The 19593-nt window shown below is 37.8% G+C and overlaps 1 protein-coding gene across 2 annotated transcripts in view; it reads right to left on the reverse strand.

The window, feature by feature from the left end:
• The window catches only part of skap2 (src kinase associated phosphoprotein 2), a 266642-nt gene that overhangs the window by 215321 nt on the left and 31728 nt on the right, over positions 1-19593 (reverse strand). For both annotated transcript variants that reach the window (XM_048520144.2, XM_048520136.2), the window contains exon 4: positions 18799-18897. In XM_048520144.2, coding sequence (XP_048376101.1) covers positions 18799-18897 — 99 coding nt within the window. The remainder of the gene's footprint in view (positions 1-18798; positions 18898-19593) is intronic.

Below are 19593 nucleotides of genomic sequence, written 5' to 3' on the forward strand. Positions count from 1 at the left end.
GTCAACACAATGAGAAGGGACTGTAATCAGCAGAAGGGAGACAGTTTTTTTTGAGGAAGTAGAGAGGTGCAGCACACTTAAACGCTGCAGCCAGAGGCACTCATTTCCATTCACATATCCTGGAAAAGGGCCAGCAGCTGTTAAATTTTAGTTATGAGCTACAGCTGTCACTATAAGGTCAACATAGGCTGTCCCATCCCAAGAGCCCTCAAGACGGTGGCAATGAGCCACCTTGTTTAACCATATCGTACCGGTTCCCACTCTGTGATATTAAGCAGAGTGTGCCAGCACTGTGACCAAACAACCAGGGAATGCCAACTTATTTCTAATTTCAGAAGGTGTAAGATTTTCAAAGGAACAGGTGGTGTGTTCCTATATACCTGTTGCTCTTGTTTATCCAGTTTGTTGAAGGAATTCTGTTAAGATTCTGCAGTGCATCTTGTTGACAGCACATTATGCAGCCACAGCACACCAATTCTAGATGAAGATAACTATTAAAGCAGTGAATGAGATGTTAACCGACTGGGTTAGTTTCTTCCAGATGATTGTTAGGCCTCAAACGTTACTCATGCTGGACTCAACAGCAAGTGAGGAATATTCAATTACGCTCTAGGGGTGTTGGGGAGGGGTGAGGAAAGAGGCTGCAAGGAGGTGTTCAGAGGCTGAAAGTGGAGCAGGTCACTAAAACAAAAGGGCAAAATAGATGCTGCAGGGTAGGAGGAAACATAGGGATGCCACAAGAGGGAGTGGAAAAGAGGTAGTGGTGGCAACAAAAGTAGGGGAAGGCTACAGTGGATGAAAGGTAAAAGCTGCAAAATTTTGGGGGGTGGTTGCAAGAGCACATGGGATGAAGAAAGAAGCTACAAAGTTGTTGGGGGGGGGGGGGTTGGAGGAGAAAGGGAGGCTGAAAAGCAGATTTTTAAACCATCTATCACTATGAATATTCAAGATAACCAGGAACCAGTTATAAGGAATATTTAAAATCAAAGCAATTGATTACTTGCAAAGTAACGAGGAATTTCTAGTTTAAGGCGACAAATGTTCAGGTGTTGCTATAACCAGGAAATGGAGGTAGAGAAAAGTAGTGCATGCTTTATCATCAACACAATGTCAATTGTCAAATTTAAACTTGAGAATGAGATTAGAGTTGCAGTAAATAGGGTGGTAACTACATGGTTAAAATCATCCAGCTTTGTGCACATTATGGAAACACATAAAATGTGACCTTATCTGTCTATGGAAAGTGTGCTAAACTGGTCGGATTGTGTTTAGAAGTGTGTGTCAGTTATTTTAAAAGCAAAATTTTCTTGCTAACTAATGCATGTTTTGTCTTGTGCCAATTTAAACAATGTGTTGAGTAACAAGTTAATCCTTTCCTTTTGTGATGTGGTTTTAAGTATAACGGAAGGTTGATTGAGAATATTGATAAATTCTTCTAATTCTGCTTCTATTTGAATGCAAATATGTCATATGTTAAAACAAATACCGACGGTGTGTTACTATAAGAACATGCCACTGAATAATTGTGTTCGTGGGAATGAAAAATTCACCCATAAAAATCAAACAGTAGCCCAAAATAAAAAAAAATTAGCACCCAAAAGATCTCAAGAACAGCTATCCAGAAAAAAAATACAGTTATACCTTGAAAGGCAGAAATCTTATTTCATCTCTGTAATTTAGCACTCTTGTTCACGTTTGGATCAAGTTTGTAATGAGGTTTAGATCTTCACAGAACCAAGCCAAGCACAAGCGAACAATTTGTGAGTATCTGATACTCACTTGATAGCATTGTCAAAACAACTCTCCACCACTTTGCTGATAATAGAGAGAACAATGGTGTGGTAACAGGCCAGACCGGTTAGGATCAGAGATAGTGGGAACTGCCAATGCTGGAATCTGAGAAAATAAGGTGTAGAGCTGGATAAACACAGCAGGCCAGGCAGCATCAGAGGTGCAAGAAAGCTGACATTTTAGGTCTGGACCTTTCTTCAGAAAATCAGACTGGATAGGATTTTCAGATAGGGCATACCCAGACAAAGGGAAGAATCACCTAGACTTGAAACATTACCTTACTGTCTCTCCACAAATTCTGCCTAACCCTCTGTTTCCTGAAGGGTCCAGACCCAAAACGTCAGCTGCTGCTCTGACACTGCCTGGTCTGCTATGTTCATCCAGCTCTACATCTTGTAATCTCAGACTCCAGCATCGGCAGTTCCTACTACCTCTGTGGTGCCCAGTACTTTTTTGTCTTTAACGTTCACATTCTGTTGGGCAGATGCCATTGTTGTAGCTACATTGGAATACTTTGGCTATAACTGCAGTTGGTTCCAGAATAAACATCTTCAGCACCCATCCAGGACATTGACCAAGCCCACAGTTTTGTTATACATAGAAAATTCAGTGTTCTGTAATGTCATGTCGAGTGAACTTAAATTGACTGAAGGGTAGCATCTATGATGATACTGACCTTGGAAAGAAACCATTGCAAATCATCCACTCAACACCTCTGGCTAAAGACTGCAGGTTTCTAGCTGGTCTTTTGCAGTCAAGTGGTGGGCTGTGTCACCAATGCAGATGATCATGGAACCACTTTTTCATTCTAGTCGTTTACCTATCCATCATGTTTATGGGGCACCAAATCATATAGCTTTCATCTGATTTAGAGGCTGTGGGACCTGTATATAACATGAAGCTTGCACTAACTAAAAGCCGAAAGAACTGCAGATTATGTAGACAAAAACAGGAACAGAAATGGCTGGAAAAGCTCAGCAGGTCTGGTAGCATCTGTGAAGAGAAATCAGAATTAACATTTCGGGTCCGGTGATCGTCTCTCAGAACTGATGGCAGCTAGGAAAATATTGGTTTATATACAGAAAATGTGGTGGAGGCGGGGGGAATAGGGAGTACATGATAAGTGGGGATGGAGCCTGAAGAGACAGAAGAACGGCTAAACAGATAAAGGAGCGGATAATAATCTGCCTAGGAGAGTGAATAGCTGTAAATAGAAATTGGTAGTGCCTAACAATGTGTGTAATGACGGACTATGTGATAACAAGGTTGAATGTGGGGGGTTGGGGGCTTGGACTTAGGAGAGTTTCGGCTCTAAAATTATTGAACTCTATATCAAGTCTAGAGGGCTTCAGGGTCCCCAAGTGGAAAATGAGGTGCTGTTCTGCAGCAAGCCTGAGACATCGTGTCCCAGCTCCCAACCCAACATGTCAAGCCTTGTTATCACAGTCTGCCATTACATATCCTTATTGTTAGGTACTAACAGTCTCCACTAACAGCTATTCACTCTCCTAGCCTGGCTGTTATCCACTCCTTTGTCCTTGCAACTGTTCTTCTCTCTCTTTGGGCTCATTCTCCAACCATAGTTTACTCTTTACCCTCTATCCTATGAAGCTTGCATTGTTTAGCATGTATGAAGTCATAGATGCTCCTTTGTCAGGTTGGCACCTTATTTTTAAGTGTACTTGTCACTGCTCCTGGCATGCAGTCCTACACATTAATTGAACCAGGGTTGGTCCCGTTGCTTAATGATAATGGTTGAGTGAGGAATATACTGATTGTCGTGGACAACAGGTTTGCTGATGTTGCAGTGTACCTCCAATTTTAGCTGCTTGATCTAGTCTGAATCTATCCCATTTCACACAGAGGTAGGGCCACAGTACACAATGTCCTCAGTTTGAAGTTGGGATCATTTCTCCATAAGAAATATAACACCTACTCCTGTCAAAACTTCCATGTAAATATGCATGCAACAAGTAGACTGGGGAGGACAAAACTAAGTACACCATCATGATGGTTCAATGATTCTCTCACCACTTGTTGAAGGACGAGTCTGGCAGACTTATCCTCCAGATATAGTTAGCTTGGTAATGAGCAATATTACCAAGCGATCACTGGTGACGGACCGCATTCTGTGCCCCTGTTACGCTTCGTGCTTCATCCAATTGATTTTTGACTTAGAGGAGAAATGGTTTTCAGCTGAGGGAAGGGAGTTTGTAGTAAATTGACTGAAGGTTTCCTTCTTTATATTTGGTTTGGCGCAATGAGACCAGGGGGCCCAAGTCTAGGTTGAAGATTCCCAGACTAACTCTCTTCTGACTGACCCTTTGGTGATAATGGGACGCCATTAAGAAATGCTAATGGAGCAGTCTAGAATTACTGCTGAAAGGCACAATTCTCATTCTGACTCAGTTGTGAGACAATACTGTTGGACAATTATCTCAATTTTTGTACAAATGCCCAGATTGAGAGAGGTCGACTTTGCAGAGTCAAAATACTAGGTGTGTGCTGTCTGGTACAATGCCTTGGTCAATGCCAGGGGATCCAGGTTTTACTCTTATTCATCAATTCTGTAGCAGCTTGATACACTGAGTGGCCTGCTAGGCCATTTCAGATAACAAATAAAAGTCAAACACATTGAGCTAGATCTGGAGTCAAATATAAGCCAGCCCATGTAAGGGGATCAGATTTTCTCCCGGAAAGGAGATGAGTAAAGGCAATGCACTTTTACAATAATTGATAGTTTCAGGATCACTATTGTTGGGAACAACTTTTCATCTTGTATTTATTTAAGTTACACAGCTATCCTGGTGGGATCAGAAACCATGTCTCATGATCATTAATCTAGATATCTGAATTACCAGTCTTAGAACATAGAACATAGAACAGTACAGCACAGAACAGGCCCTTCAGCCCACAATGTTGTGCCGACCATTGATCCTCATGTATGCACCCTCAAATTTCTGTGACCATATACATGTCCAGCAGTCTCTTAAATGACCCCAATGACCTTGCTTCCACAACTGCTGCTGGCAACGCATTCCATGCTCTCACAACTCTCTGCGTAAAGAACCTGCCTCTGACATCCCCTCTATACTTTCCACCAACCAGCTTAAAACTATGACCCCTCGTGCTAGCCATTTCCGCCCTGGGAAATAGTCTCTGGCTATCAACTCTATCTATGCCTCTCATTATCTTGTATACCTCAATTAGGTCCCCTCTCCTCCTCCTTTAGTATGACTGAAAAAACACTTTTTTTGAAAACAAATAACATGCACAGGCATCACACCTGTTTCAATTCATGAAAACGAGTAATATCCATTCACTAATTCATTTTTCAGGCCACGTTATTTGTTTGTCAATCAACATTAACTGGTGCAGTCTCCATGGCAACACTCTACTAATCAGAACCAACTCTCCTCTCACATAGGACATATGTTAATTTGCCCGCATGAATTGGTAGTCTTGTAACTTGCCCTGATAAAAGTAAGGTGAAAGCTTTGATAAAATAGATCCTTATTGTCAGCAATACTCAACTTCTGTACTACCAAATGATTAGAATGTCTTTGTGAATTTTTCTGCCTCTCCAACATGAGAGAGCAGCCATGGTACCACCGACTTAAAAGCAGTGACAATCTTGAATGCAACAGACTGGAGACACATTCCCTAATTACACACCATGAGATATAGGAAGAATTAAGTAATTCAGCTCATCACGTTTGATCAGCCATGATCAATTGGCAGAAATGTTTTTCAAATCCATTCTCCTGCCTTCTCAATGTAACCTTTGATTCCTTTACGAATCAAGAACCTCTCTCCCTCTGCCTAAAATATACACAGTGGCTCAACATCTACAACCTTCTGTGGCCATGAATTTGACAGAATAACCACACTCTTGCTGAATAAATTCCTCCCTGTCTTAGTTCTAATGGTCTTCCCTTTCACTCTGAAGCTATGTCCTCAGGTCCTTTTTTCTCCTATTTGTGGGAACATCTTCGCCATGCCCACTCTATCCAGGTCTCTCAGCATTCTGCAAGTTTCAAAGAGATCCTTCCTCACCCTTCTAAACTATCCATCAAGTCGAGATCCAGAGTCTTCCACCAATTCTCATATGACATGCCAATCAGCCCCCAGATCATTCTTGGAAAGCTTCATTGGACTCCTTCCAAGGCCTTCCATTCCTAAACATGGAGCCCAAAATTGCTCACAATATTCCAAATGCAGTCTGATCATGGCCTTATACAGCCTCAGCAGTACATCCCTGCTCTTGTATTCTGGTCCTCTCAAAATGAATGCTAAGATTGCATTTGCCTTCCTAAGTGCTAAATGAACCCGTATGTGAGCCTTAAGAGAATCCTGAACTAGGACTCCAAAGTCTGTTTCAGCTTTTCAAAACCTTTCCCCATTTAGAAAATAGTTTACACTTCTATTCGTCCAATCAAATTGCATGACTTCACACTTATCTACTTTGTATTCCATTTTCCACTTCTTTGCCCACTCTCCGAGCTTTCCAAGTTATTCTGCAGCCTCATCACCTCATCAACATAACCTGTCCCTCCACCTAATTTGTTTCATCTGCAAATTTAGCTACAATGCCCTCAGTTCCTTCATCCAAATTATTAAAGTATAACTTGAATAGTTGTGGTCCCAACGCTGAACCCCACGGAACTCCACTTGTCACTGGCTGCCATCCTGAAAACATTCATTTGAACCATCTTTGCATGCTACAGCTAGCTATGCCAGTACCTTACCCCTAACACCTTGGGCTCTTGTCTTATTTAGCAGCCTCCTGTGTGGTAACTTGTCAAAAGCCTGCTAGAAATGCACATAGATGATATTCACTGGCTCTCCTTTAATTTGCTCATTATCTCCTCAAACAATTCTAACAGATTTGAGAAGCAAGCCCTCTCGTTGACAAAGCCATGCTGTCTATGTCTGATTTTACCATGCACTTCCAACTGCTCTGCAATAATCTTTAATAACGCACTCCAAAATATTATCGACTGAGATCAGGCTAATCAGCTTATAGTTTCCCACCTTTTGCCTCCCTCCCTTCTTAAACACAGGTGCTACATTTGCCATTTTCCAGTCCTTTGGCACCTTTCCTGATTCCAGTGTATCCTGAAAGATCACCAAAGGCCCCACATTCTCAGCTTTCTCCTTCAGAATCCCATCGTCTACTCCACCTGGGCTAGTTGATTTATCCACTTTCAGATCTTTCAGCTTCCCATAGTACCTTCTCCATTGTGAGGCCACTACATTCACCTCTGCTACATCTCTCTCAAAGATTTGGTATGCTACTGGTGTTTTCTACTATAAAGATTGATGCAAAGTACCTATTCAATTCCTCTGCCATTTCTTTGTTCCCCATACATACTTTACCATGAGAGCTTCTCTCTTATCTTATATCTAAAAAGAACTTGAATTCTCTTTTCTTACTGGCTAGTTTACTCCCATCTTCTCCCCCGCTTTGCTTTTTTTAAAAATAGTCATCCTCCGCTGGTTTTGAAGGTTTCCCAATCCTCTGACTTCCCACTGATTTTTACTGCATTATATACTTTTTCTTTTGGTTTTATGCTGTCCCTAACTTCTCTTGACAGCCATGCTTACCTCATCCTGCCCTTAATAGGTTTCTTCTTCCTTGGTGTGCTTCCCAAATTATTCTCAGAAATTCCTGCTATTGCTGCTGCATCTCATCTTCCCTGCTAGGTTCTCTTTCCAAGAATACTGTTCTAGTGCTTCCATCATGTCTTTTTAGACACCTTTACTCAATTGTAATACTGCTACATCCAATTCACCTTGTCCCTCTCATAGTGCAGTGAATTCTGTCATATTACTTTCACTGCCACCTGCGATTCCTTCAGCTTAAGCTCCCTAATCAAACCTGCGTCATCACACATCACCAAATTTAGAATTGCCTGTTCACAAGTTGCTCCAAAAAGTCATCTTGTAGACATTCCACAAATTCTTTTTCTTGGGATCCACAATCAACCTGACTTTCCCAGTCCACCTGCATATTGAGTTCCTCCATTGTTCACCTGTGTCTTCCTCACATGTTTTTCTGTCTCCTGATTTATTTTCTGGGCCACAACCTGGCTAGTGCTGTAACTAATTCCCATCAGGGTCTTTTTCTCCTTTGGGGTTATTCAAATCTACCCAGACAGATTTTGCATTTTTCCACCTACCATTTGTGCAACAAGGGTAATATTACCTTCATAATATTCTCCAAGCCATTAACAAAATAATGGTATTAAGGAAGCTTTTTTTAAAAACGCCCTGTTGGACTAGATGAAGCTTCTTTACTGCATTTAAAGCATGCATTTAGTTTGTTGATGACTTGTCATGAATGGTTCAATTTTCTGAGTTTGGCAACTTCTCATAAACAAAGCTACATTAAATTAGGAGGATAAAATTCAGTATACAATTCATTAAATTTGGTGTATTTGTTAATTTTATTTAATTACAAGTAATAATTAACTCTTCAAATATCAATCTCCAGTCAATACTTTAAGCAAATTTTTTTTGATTACTAGTTACAAATTCAATTATATCAGAGTTGGATCATTGTGCATAACATTACAAAGCATATTGCAGAGCTTATTTACTTTCACAACAAGGTTTGCTTTCCATTCTGTAACCCGACAGTTGTACAACATTTTTAGCTCTTGAACACTGGAGTGTCACAGTGCAAAGATCAAAGTAAATAAGGCAGTCCCACACTACATTCCTTGCCCTCTGAAGCTAACGATCAAATTTACAAGCATTGCCATCATACTGAATATTTATGTTTGGAACATGTAAACAATCTGCTCTCTTTCCTCTTCCTTGGTCAATATTTTCCACTGGGAGAAAGAGAAGTACTATTAGAAATAATTTAACTCTGAAGTGTCAGATGTCTGTCAACTTGATGCATCCTTTTGCAGGGCTTCATGAGCAAAAAAATTTGGGAATGCGATTTATGAATCCACAGACGTAATTTAGCACCATAATTGCAGTACAACTTTTGCAAGCTGTTAGCTACACAATAATTGCTGTACAAGCAAATTGTACACACAAATGTGAATGCTGAAATCATATTCAAGGGATACAGATGAAAACCGCTGAAAAAAATAATTTACACATTTGATGACTTAATACAAAACTAATAGGTAGGCAAAACTTCAAAATGATAACATATTCAGATAACACGAACTATGAAAACAAAAACTCAAGCACTTGAACTGCCCTTAAAACCTAATTAATTATGCTGATATATTAATTTCTTAAATATTATTCACTTCATGGGCAGTTAAATTTTGGGCCTTTTTAGTTGCAGCAGGTGCCATTATATGAATCATTGAAAAAATGCAAGTGACACTTTACAGATCACAACTGAGTTTTGTCATTTAATACACATTGAGCTGCTTGTGAGATATTTTGTGCTAGTATAAAACTCTAGAATGAGCAAAGAATTAAAGCAATGAGCTGCATTTTATTTGCATACATTTGTAGCACTATCAGGATTGTTGACATTGTGCACGCACATTATTAGCACAGCACAACAATTCTACAACATAAGTTAACAAGAGCTAAACAGAACAAAGCTCCTGGAAAGAATTATTTAAAATATTTAATGCAAAGTGGCTCTAGGGTATTATTTCAAGATTTTTGTAATATTAGCTACAAGATAATGGTTAAGCATTATCTACTCAAGCTTGCCACTGATATTTAAGACAAAATCTAAACTTCAGTTAGATTACACCCCTGTAATTACGTCTAGATAGCTATTCATTTCCATTTAATATTACAGAAATATCAAATCACAATATGCCAGAGCATTGATTGTTCTCATTATAATATAATGTATAATATTAATTATATATACTGCCAATAATCATCGCTTATACAGATCCTTATCATTCTGGAAAAGTGAATTTTCAATATTTCATTCAGAAAATATGATTAATTTCATACCTACTTAATAAACAATGCAAAATATCCATGGTGAAACCAAGGTAAGTTTGATATAAAAAGTCTCAGGTTTCTGTGGGAGAGACAATAAAAGACATGGTGCAATATCAAAATAGACAGATAAACCATTAATTGTCATGTGGATAATGTGCTCATTACCTTGTTCGGTGAAAATCTCAATGATTAATCACTTAACAATTCTTTTTCAGTGCAAAATCTTAAAATTGATCCACGAAAGCATCAGTAGTGTATACTTGTTGAAGAGAAACAATTAGTTCTGGTAGGTATAAACTCAAAATGAAAACATTCAACTCAATACAGGTTCATAAACTTAAAACTGTCAAATATAACAGAAAAACTCTGTCTTAAGGGGTGAAAGAATTTTTAAAAAGTATAAAAACACAGTCATCAATAAGTTTAAAAACAATTCAATTCCAATTTGTCTTTGCTGTTTGGTCTAATGGAAAAGCACACCTTTTTTGCATCTGGTATTAGCTGGTAGACATGGCAATAGAATCTTCATCAGTTTTCCTGACAAAGCTGTAGCAATTCAAAGCTGTAATTGAAATTCCATTAATCTGCTGTACTCAGATTCGATACAGAAAAATCAAAACCTCATCCAGTGCTTTATCTGCTCACAATAACCTAGCAGTGAACTCTCCCTGTTAGCAAGGAGCAAGTTATGATTTTGCAATCAATCAGGCTTGTGGTCAGCCAAAAGGCAGATTGGTAACGGAGAGCCTGGCATTTATTTTTTAGGCTTTGTCAGTTTCTGTAGGGAAACATAGGGCAGAGAGTCCATGCATTACCCTCCTTTGCTGTGATTTAATTGCTGCCAGCAATCAAGAGACGAAGTGCCAGTGAAGTGTGTGTGAATTACATTAGAAGATATAACGGATGTTTCTTTCCTACAGTACCTAATAAACCATAAAGAAACCCAAACACATATGGCTTGAGGGAATAACCAGAAAATTAGGTGGTCATTTGGGAATTGAGTGAACTTTTGAACTAGAAAGACTGAGACAGAGATTGAAAGAGAAAAGCAGACTCAGAAATAAAAAGAACAAAATGGATGTAAGTTTTTTGACCTTCACAGTACCTCAAAAATTCTATCAACATATCAAAAATAATGCATTGCTGTTGAAGTTTATAATTTACAAAGGTATAATATTTTGTCTGAATATTAAGTAAGACCAAAGGGCGAAAGTAGAGATCTTACATAATTTGATTTGAATAAAGCTCTTCATGTGACCTCAACCTAATTGAGCTGTTAATATATGCTTCCAAATACCTGGGTGGGGGGGGGGGGGGGCGGGGAGAGAAACTAGGTGGTGTCCTTTACAAATAGAAAATTCTAGCAGCACAAATGTCTTTCATGTCTCATCCATACAGAGAGGAAACAAACACTATGTTCTTAGCATAGGCAAGTAACTATATTAGAAATTACAGGCAATATTCCTTAGGTACTAGCATTCTACAAATTTATACTCATCTCAGATGTTAAAATAATGGTAGGTACAGTTACGCTTCAAGGTTTTGATCAAGGCAATACTTAAACTGCTAAATCCCAAATGAGAGAATATATACATTATATATATGAGAGAGAGAGAGGGAGGGAGAATATCCAGGTGGTGAATGGAGTCCATAAAAATATCATATTGGGTAACCTGATTTAACATATAAATTGCCTCAATTTGAATAGACTTATGTAAAAAAACTATGGTGTTGTGTATCTGGGATGAAGGCTATACATAGTTAGGAGGTGGAATTGCAGAAGAACTGCCACAGAACCTCATGATTGACCCAGACGTGTTCAATCTTGGTCACAAATACAAAGCTGCAGAAATGTGATGCTTTAGCAGATCTTTAATACAGTGCATCTATTATTTTCTTTTAGTAAGGATTAGAATAATCAACTAGGATCCAAAGGAAGTTTAAAGAACAGGTGCCATTTTCAATATATTTACAAGTTGACTAGAAGAGATCCTGAAAATTGGAGATAATAAATTATATCCATATTTAGTACCAGTCACACACGGATATTTGTGATTCTACTTCTCAGCACTAATACAAAATAGAAGTGTGCCATTATGAACTTATTTATGAATTATTAAAGTCAAAGACATTGCAATGGAGACAAATATTCCAGTTATGAAATTGGAAACCATACATTTGAAGACCAATATCTACTTTCATCTTAAGTGGCATTGCAGGAGTCAACTGAATGTTTATTAAGGACTTGCATTATATTTGTTGCTAAGAATGGGTTAAATTCAACATAAAATATCATGTGGTTTTAAATAAGTTAAAAATTAAGGACGAGCTACTTCTGAGTCAAAAAGCAAAGACAATAGTACTCTCAACATTGCTACAAAGAGATTTGCATCCAAGCTTTTTCTTTTATTTATACCTGAACATTTCTGACTTCGCTGATATTTTATACATTATAAGAACATGTTGTCTTTTCAAATCCACGTTGTACAAGCACTTCTTTCCAATTAGACTGCTGTATTCACTACATGCAAAGAACCCTCTTTTACATTGACAAGACAGAATACAGACAAAACAGACTGGTGATTGCTTTTCAGAACACCTTTTCACTGTCCATAGGAACAACCCCAAACCTCCAGATGATTGCTATTTCAATAAATCCTCTTGCTCCCATTCTAACATTTCCATCCTAGGCCTGATATAGCATTCCAACAAAGCACAATGCAAGCTGGAAGAAGGACATCTCATTTTTCCTGAGGTATTTTACAGACTCTAGGACTCAATATTGAATCCTACAATTTCAGGGAATGACCCCTTTCCTCCATTCACTTACATACTTACAGCCTGTGTCCTATTGACTTTGCTCTCAGCAGGCACTTGCTCGTTTTCACACCCATTTCATATCTCAGTCTCTCCTTCAGCAGAATTAACAATCTTCCTTCACCATCATTAGGTCCAGGCATCCTCAACGTTTGTTTCACTAACTCCTCCCAAAACAGCATAAAAACCACCATTTTTGCAACTCTTTTGGTTCTGAAGAGCAGTCATGTTGGATTTGAAACATGAACATTGTTTCTCTCCCCACAGATATCGCCAAACACATTGAGTTTCTTCAGCACTTTGTTTTTAACTGCTAAATTCATGTATTGTTCTAACTAGAAATAAAGCCTTTGAAGGATAATAACACAACAGAACAAGTTGTCAAGGAGAACAGTCATAGCAGCATCACTAAAAACCTTCAGTACCCATCTTTTGGTTATCTCCTTATGCAAGCTGTCATCAACATGACTACCATTTCAGAAAGCCATGCCTGGTATTGTCATTGCTACTCATGTAAATGTTGGCAAAATACAGACATTAGTCCATGATGTTGACAAGTAAAGTTGCAGCACTAACATATGCTTGAAATTACTTGCTCGACCAGCAATTTCTTTCCAGTTAAAAGTAGCTCATCATCCAGAAACATTTTAAACATGCATTGCCAGTTACAGCATCCTAAGTTTGTTTTAAAATATAGGTTTATCTGTATTAATTTGATAATTTTCACAACAATAGAAATAATAGACTTACAGTAGAGAAAGATACTATTTGCTCTGTTATTCCGGGGCAAGCTCTGAAAAAGAGCTACTCAACTCAGTTGCACATCTTAGTTTTATGCCCACAAACATGCAAAATTAATCCCCTTCAAATGCAGATCTAACTGCCTTTTGCAAGTTTTGATGCAATCTGATTCCACCACATTTTCAGGTCATACATTTCAGGGCTTATCAATCACCTTAAGAGATCTCTGATTTTACCTTTGGCACTTTTGGCAATAATTTTGATCTCATGACCTTTGGTTACTGACAGTTTGCAGAGGAAACATTTTCTTCCCTACCTGCTCTATCAAAAAGCCTCGTCTAGTAAATATGAATACAAGGCCAGACCTCAACTGCCCTGAGGAAAATAATCTCTCTACTTGAATGGACTCTTTCATTCCCCTGTCGAAAGCATCAGAGAAGACAAGGAGCTGCGTTCTGGTAAAGCACTCATGGAATGGAATCACCCTGTTGAATCTCCTCTAAATTCACTCCAAAGACTTAAAATCCTCCTTAAGATTGGTGTCCAGAATTGTACAATACTGCAACTGAGAACTTATTGATGATGTGTGAAGAATTGTGTATGCAAGCCCCATGTCCCTCTGCATTTGCATCCCTTTCAAAATGGTACCACGTGCAATACAGTGTCTTTTCACAATCTTTTTCCAAAGGTGACCACTTCACATAGCCAGATTAAATTGCATCTGCCACATGCCTGCTCATTCTATCAGTATATTTTCTTTGATATCTATCTTTTTTACTACTTTCCATGCTGCCAAACCTCTAAATTGTACTGTCTATACTTGAATCCAAATTCAATTATCCTAATATCACCTTTGGGAGACTGCATTATGTACATTTTTGCCAGTCAGAAACCACGCTTGCCATTACCTTATATCCTTCAGCAAGTTACATATTCGTGTTATCACTGTACGCTTACCATCACATGATAGATTTATTTGGAAAATAGAAGTGTTACTTGATGCATTGTCAAATATCTTTTGAAACTTCATATCTACAACCACAACACTATCTTTATCAATTATCACTATTATTTCAGGGGACGGAAATCAGGTTAGTCAAAGATGATCAACAAATGCATGCTGGCTGTCATCTATGAACTCATGTTTTTCCAAGTGAGAAATAACTTTGTGCTTATAGATTCTATAGTTTTCCCACTTTTGGTGTTAGGCTGATTGGCTTCTGGTTACTGAGTTTACTCCTCCTGATTTGAATAACACAAAATATCAGAGGATGAAATGATCATAGTCTTCTATGGCCACCCTATATTTATATTAAAGATATAAAACCGCTACAAATTTAACTACTCCATCTAAGATAAACTATCACTATATTTGAAGACAATAAACATGAGCTTGTCTAAACATTAATGCTTATAGAACAAGTTCAGTGCAAAGCTAGATTTCTTTCTCAATGGTTGCAACAAAAGCCAGATACAGATACAATGCCTACACTGAAATCAATGTCATAGATTCAACAAAGATCATAGAATGCATAATGGTACTAATTGTTTTTCAGAGCAAAGGATATACAAATCTTTAATGCATTGGTTTAAATATATACTGACTCCCAAAGTGGTAAACAACGCAAGTGTTACTGTGGAACAAAGAATTTAAATTCAAGATTAAATAGCTGAAATTCACTACAAAGTTATTGCGACGTAAGACAGGAAGAATGGACACACTGATTTGCAAACTATTTGCAAAATCAATTATTTGATGTGGATTTTGACTAGGTTTAAACTTGAGCATTAGACCCCAGAACACTTAATTTTACTAGTTGCATTAGATTAACGTCTCTGCTTTCGATTTTACAGCAGAATGCTGTGCCAGTAAAAAAATTTTGTTCTATAGTTAAGTACTTCACATGGGAACAAATGATAAACACCATGGTGTTACTTTCAATGTAAAATAACCATTACATCAGAGAATACAACAATGTCATGTACATAAGCAGAGATGAAAATTAGCATGGATCAATTAGTGTGCAATTTTACTTGAATGCAACTCTTCGGGAAGGTTTTATTCATATATATTTGCATGTGAATCCTTACTCATTTAAAGCTTACATTGGAAAATCATGAAAATGCACAGACGATTTTGCAGTACACATTTGCAGCAAGTTGGTTATGGAAAAATGAATCAGTTAGGAAGAGGCCAAACCCATGTGCACCTAATATTATGATGTACACAACTGAATATCATATTTTGAGCATTATAAGCCCACAGAAACTTTGATTCAACATATGGACTTTCATTTTGAATAGGGACCTATATTTCAAACGGTGGTTCATACATGACTGAAATACAAAATCGCCTAATTGAGATTTTTGAGGAAGCAACTTAAAAAGATTGATGCACAGCAACAGACGTTGTTTACATAGGTCTTTAGTAAACGACTTGACAAGGGTCAGCATGGTAGACTCATTAGTAAAGTTAGATTACATGGAATTCAGAGTGAGCTTGCCAACTGGACACAAAATTAGTTTGATGGTAGGAGACAGTGGGTGGTGGTGGAGGGTTGTATTTCAGCCCAGAGGCTTGTGGCCATTGGCGATCAATACTGGGACCACTTCTGTTCGCCATTTATAAAAACAATTTGGATAAGAATTTAGGATGTATGGTTAGTAAGTTTGTGATAGCACCAAAATTGGTGATGAAGTGATGAAGGTTTTCTAAGATTACAGTGATCATGATCAATTGGGTCAATGGACTGAGGAGTGGCAGACGGAGTTTAATTTGGTAAAATACGTGTTGCATTTTTGTAAAACAAAGGGCAGAACACACACAATTAATGGTGAGGCAATTAGGCGGTGGTGTAGTACAGAGGGACTTAGGGTTCAGGTACTTTGAAATTCGCAACACATGTAGGCAGGGCGGTTAAGGCAGCATTTAACATGCTTGCCTTCATTGCTCAGACCTTTGAGGATAGGAGTTGAGGCACCATGATGATGTTGTAGCAGGACGTCGGGAAGGTCTCTTCTGGAATACTGTTTACAGCTCGGGTCACCCTGCTATAGGAAGGATATTACTAAATTGGAGAGATATTGCCAAAAATGGAGGGCTTTACTTATCAAATAAGACTTAATAGGCTGGAACTTTATTCATTAGAGCATAGGAGTTTGAGCAGTGACCTTACAGAGGCTTGTAAAATCATGAGGGGCAGAGATAAGGTGAATAGCAGGTGTTGTTTGCGTAGAGTGAGGTTTGTAAAACAAGGGGGTATATTTTTAAAGGTGAAAGGAGAAGACTTAAAAAGAACAAGGGGCAACATTTTTATACAGAGTGGTTCATTTGTGAAATAAGCTGCCACAGGACGTGGTGGATGCAGGTAGTTTAAAAAATTAAAAGACATTTGGACAAGTACATGAATAGGAAGTGTTTGAAGGGACATGGGCCACATGCAGACATCTATAACACTAACATATTAACATCAATTTACATTTCTGATGCCATTCCTCACCATAAGCATAATCATGCTAAATGTTTCAAGTCAGCAAGAACTACAGATTTTATAAATAGGAATTAAGATCACATAATTCCAGTTAATGAATTACAAGCTTTTACTTTTGAATCAAGTGTAATCTTTGCTGAAAATTTTATAATCCACTTCAGTTGAAACATCCAGCGTAAAGTTCTGGAAATTTTCAAACTATTTACAGAATTTATGGAGGCAATTTTAGTTTAGTTTAAAAATAAATTTCTGGTCGGTATTCCAATGTTGACAACAGGAAATTTCAAAATCAACAAAATTGCAACAGATATATCCAAGGTAATTCTGGGGGAGGAGTATGAGCTAAACTAACTTGCACTCAATTCTTGGTCATAAAGAAATATGTTAATCATTGTTAGTCCTTAACTGAAATATATTTTAAGTGAATATATTCAACTACTTTCAAATGTGGAAGTTTATGAAACACATGAGACAAAAAGAGCAATGACTTGCTAAAATGCTAATATTCAACTGATACCTGAGACAGTTTATTTCTATAACTCTTCCCAAAAAGACTAAACCACCTCAATTTAAAATGAAGTACTGTTTCTGTTTTTGTCCAGGTTTCTTTTTCCTTAGTTTATATGCTCTTTGAATAAACAATCTTTACTGGATAAAAAAGTTCTATGGAAGAGAAACTGTAACTCCATGTTTAGTTTTCATTTAAGAAATGAGAGTCAGAGGTCAGCAACTGATATAAGATAAACTGTAGGGTAGGGACAGCTTTATAAAAATGATATCTTTAAGCAAAGTAAATTATCAAGTTGCAACATCATTGGTTTCTTTGTTTAACTACAAGTCCCTAGCAAGCTTTCCAGTTATACAAAACACCAGTTATACTACTGTATACAATGGCATTTCTGGATATATTGTAAAATTTTATTCCATTTAATATAATGTTTCAGTAATCTCCATGTTCTGCTTGCGAGATTCGCACGCTGATTCAGATAGAATATGCTAGTCTTAATAAGAGAGGAAAATATTTCTGGAATAATTCCGTGAAAATCATAACATGGGGTAGCACAATGGCTCAGTGGTTAGTGCTGCTGCCTCACAGTGCCAGGGATCTGCGTTTGATTCCATCCTTAGGCAACTGCCTATGTGGGGTTTGCACATTATCCCTGTCTCAACATGGATTTCCTCCAGGTGTTCCAGTTTCCTCCCACAGACCAAGCATCTGCATGTTAGCTGGACTGGCAGTGCTGAAATTGCCCATAGTATCCAGGGATCTGCAGGCTAGGTGGATTAACCATGGGAAATGCAGAGCTACAGGGACACAGTAGGGAGGGTGGGTCTCGGTGAGATGCTCTTCAGAGGGTGGGTATGGACTTGATGGGCCAAATGGTGTGCTTCCATACCGTAGGGATTCTATGATTGACTCTATGATTCTATAAGATAACTCTCAACAAAATGTGCTCTGCAATGTTGCCTTGCATTTTAATTGAACTGCATTAATAAATTTTGCTTATGTAAAGGATCTGCTGTCTTAATCATTTGGTTCATCCCTGTTGCAAACAATGGCTGGTTATTTAAAGAAAGATATTGTCAATGATTTAATATATGTTGTAAATTCATAGTCAGAATTTTGTCAATTAGGATACATAACACTTCTGAAAATAATTTTTGCGATTGCTCAGTGTAATAGAAAAAAAATTATGCACTAGAAGTTAAAACTTCCTTTTACTTTTCAGCAACTGCTACTGTCTATAAGCTTGACAAGTACATTTTAACCTGAGGTTCATATTAAAACTACGTTTTTACATTTTTGTGATGCAGCTATTCTTCTCAGTTGTATACACATTGAATACCACTAGAGAGAGCTCTTCAATTCCACATAGCTGCCCAATTCAATATCACTTTAAAATTGCAGCTTATCTGGATTTATCAAGAATTTCTTCAAACTGGAGTCCCAGATTACACAGACTCTAAATAAAAACTGTAAATTGCAGATTGTACATAGATCTGTAATAACACATACCGTCACCTGCAGATTCTTCATGATTATCATAACGTTCAGATGCTAGTGAAATACTATCTTCCAAAGGTTCTTCACAGCTGTCAGAATCATCCGATCCTCCTACAAAATAATTAAAAATTTAAGCACAGTTAACGTTCTGTGTTAATATGCACAGGAGAATTGTTCATTAAATATTTAATAAAATTCAATTTAGCATATCATTAAAATTCATTGATATAGCAGGTTTATTTCATGAGGGCAAATAAGGAGTTAAGAGCAATTTTTGTAACACACTCTCACTAGGCAGCAAAGAGCAATCCTTTATGCTGTATTTATTCTTGAAATATGACGGGCTGCATTTGTTGCCCAGTAGCTACTAATTCCAACTGCAAAATCTAAAGAGTAGAAAGAAACAGAATACAATTTCACTGTCATTGCCTGGCCTAAATGGAAGGATACCAAACTTATTTTGAGGCTGTTCTGTAACTGTCCTATTACCTTACAAACAGACCAGAACAATTTAGAAAAGCATTTGCCACTGGGTGTCCAAATCGTCTGACTGTTCCAGTTTGGAGGCCTATGTTAGAATGCAAATTAGGGTCCTTGACATAAATAGAACTGAGACTGACATTTTAGGTCAGAATGTGTGCCATGTAGATTCCATGGATGACAAAGCTGAGAAGCTACTAAAGACAAGTGTTCAATTATTATTTGTCTCTTCAACTCTGCAGTTTGTGACCCCTGTCTCTACAAAACTTGCCTTTCTGACAAAGTTTAGCACCTTACTACTTGCCTGCCAAATTTAACTGAGAGCAG

Source organism: Stegostoma tigrinum, chromosome 2 (assembly GCF_030684315.1).
Source record: "Stegostoma tigrinum isolate sSteTig4 chromosome 2, sSteTig4.hap1, whole genome shotgun sequence".
In the NCBI taxonomy this organism is placed as follows: Eukaryota; Metazoa; Chordata; class Chondrichthyes; order Orectolobiformes; family Stegostomatidae; genus Stegostoma; species Stegostoma tigrinum.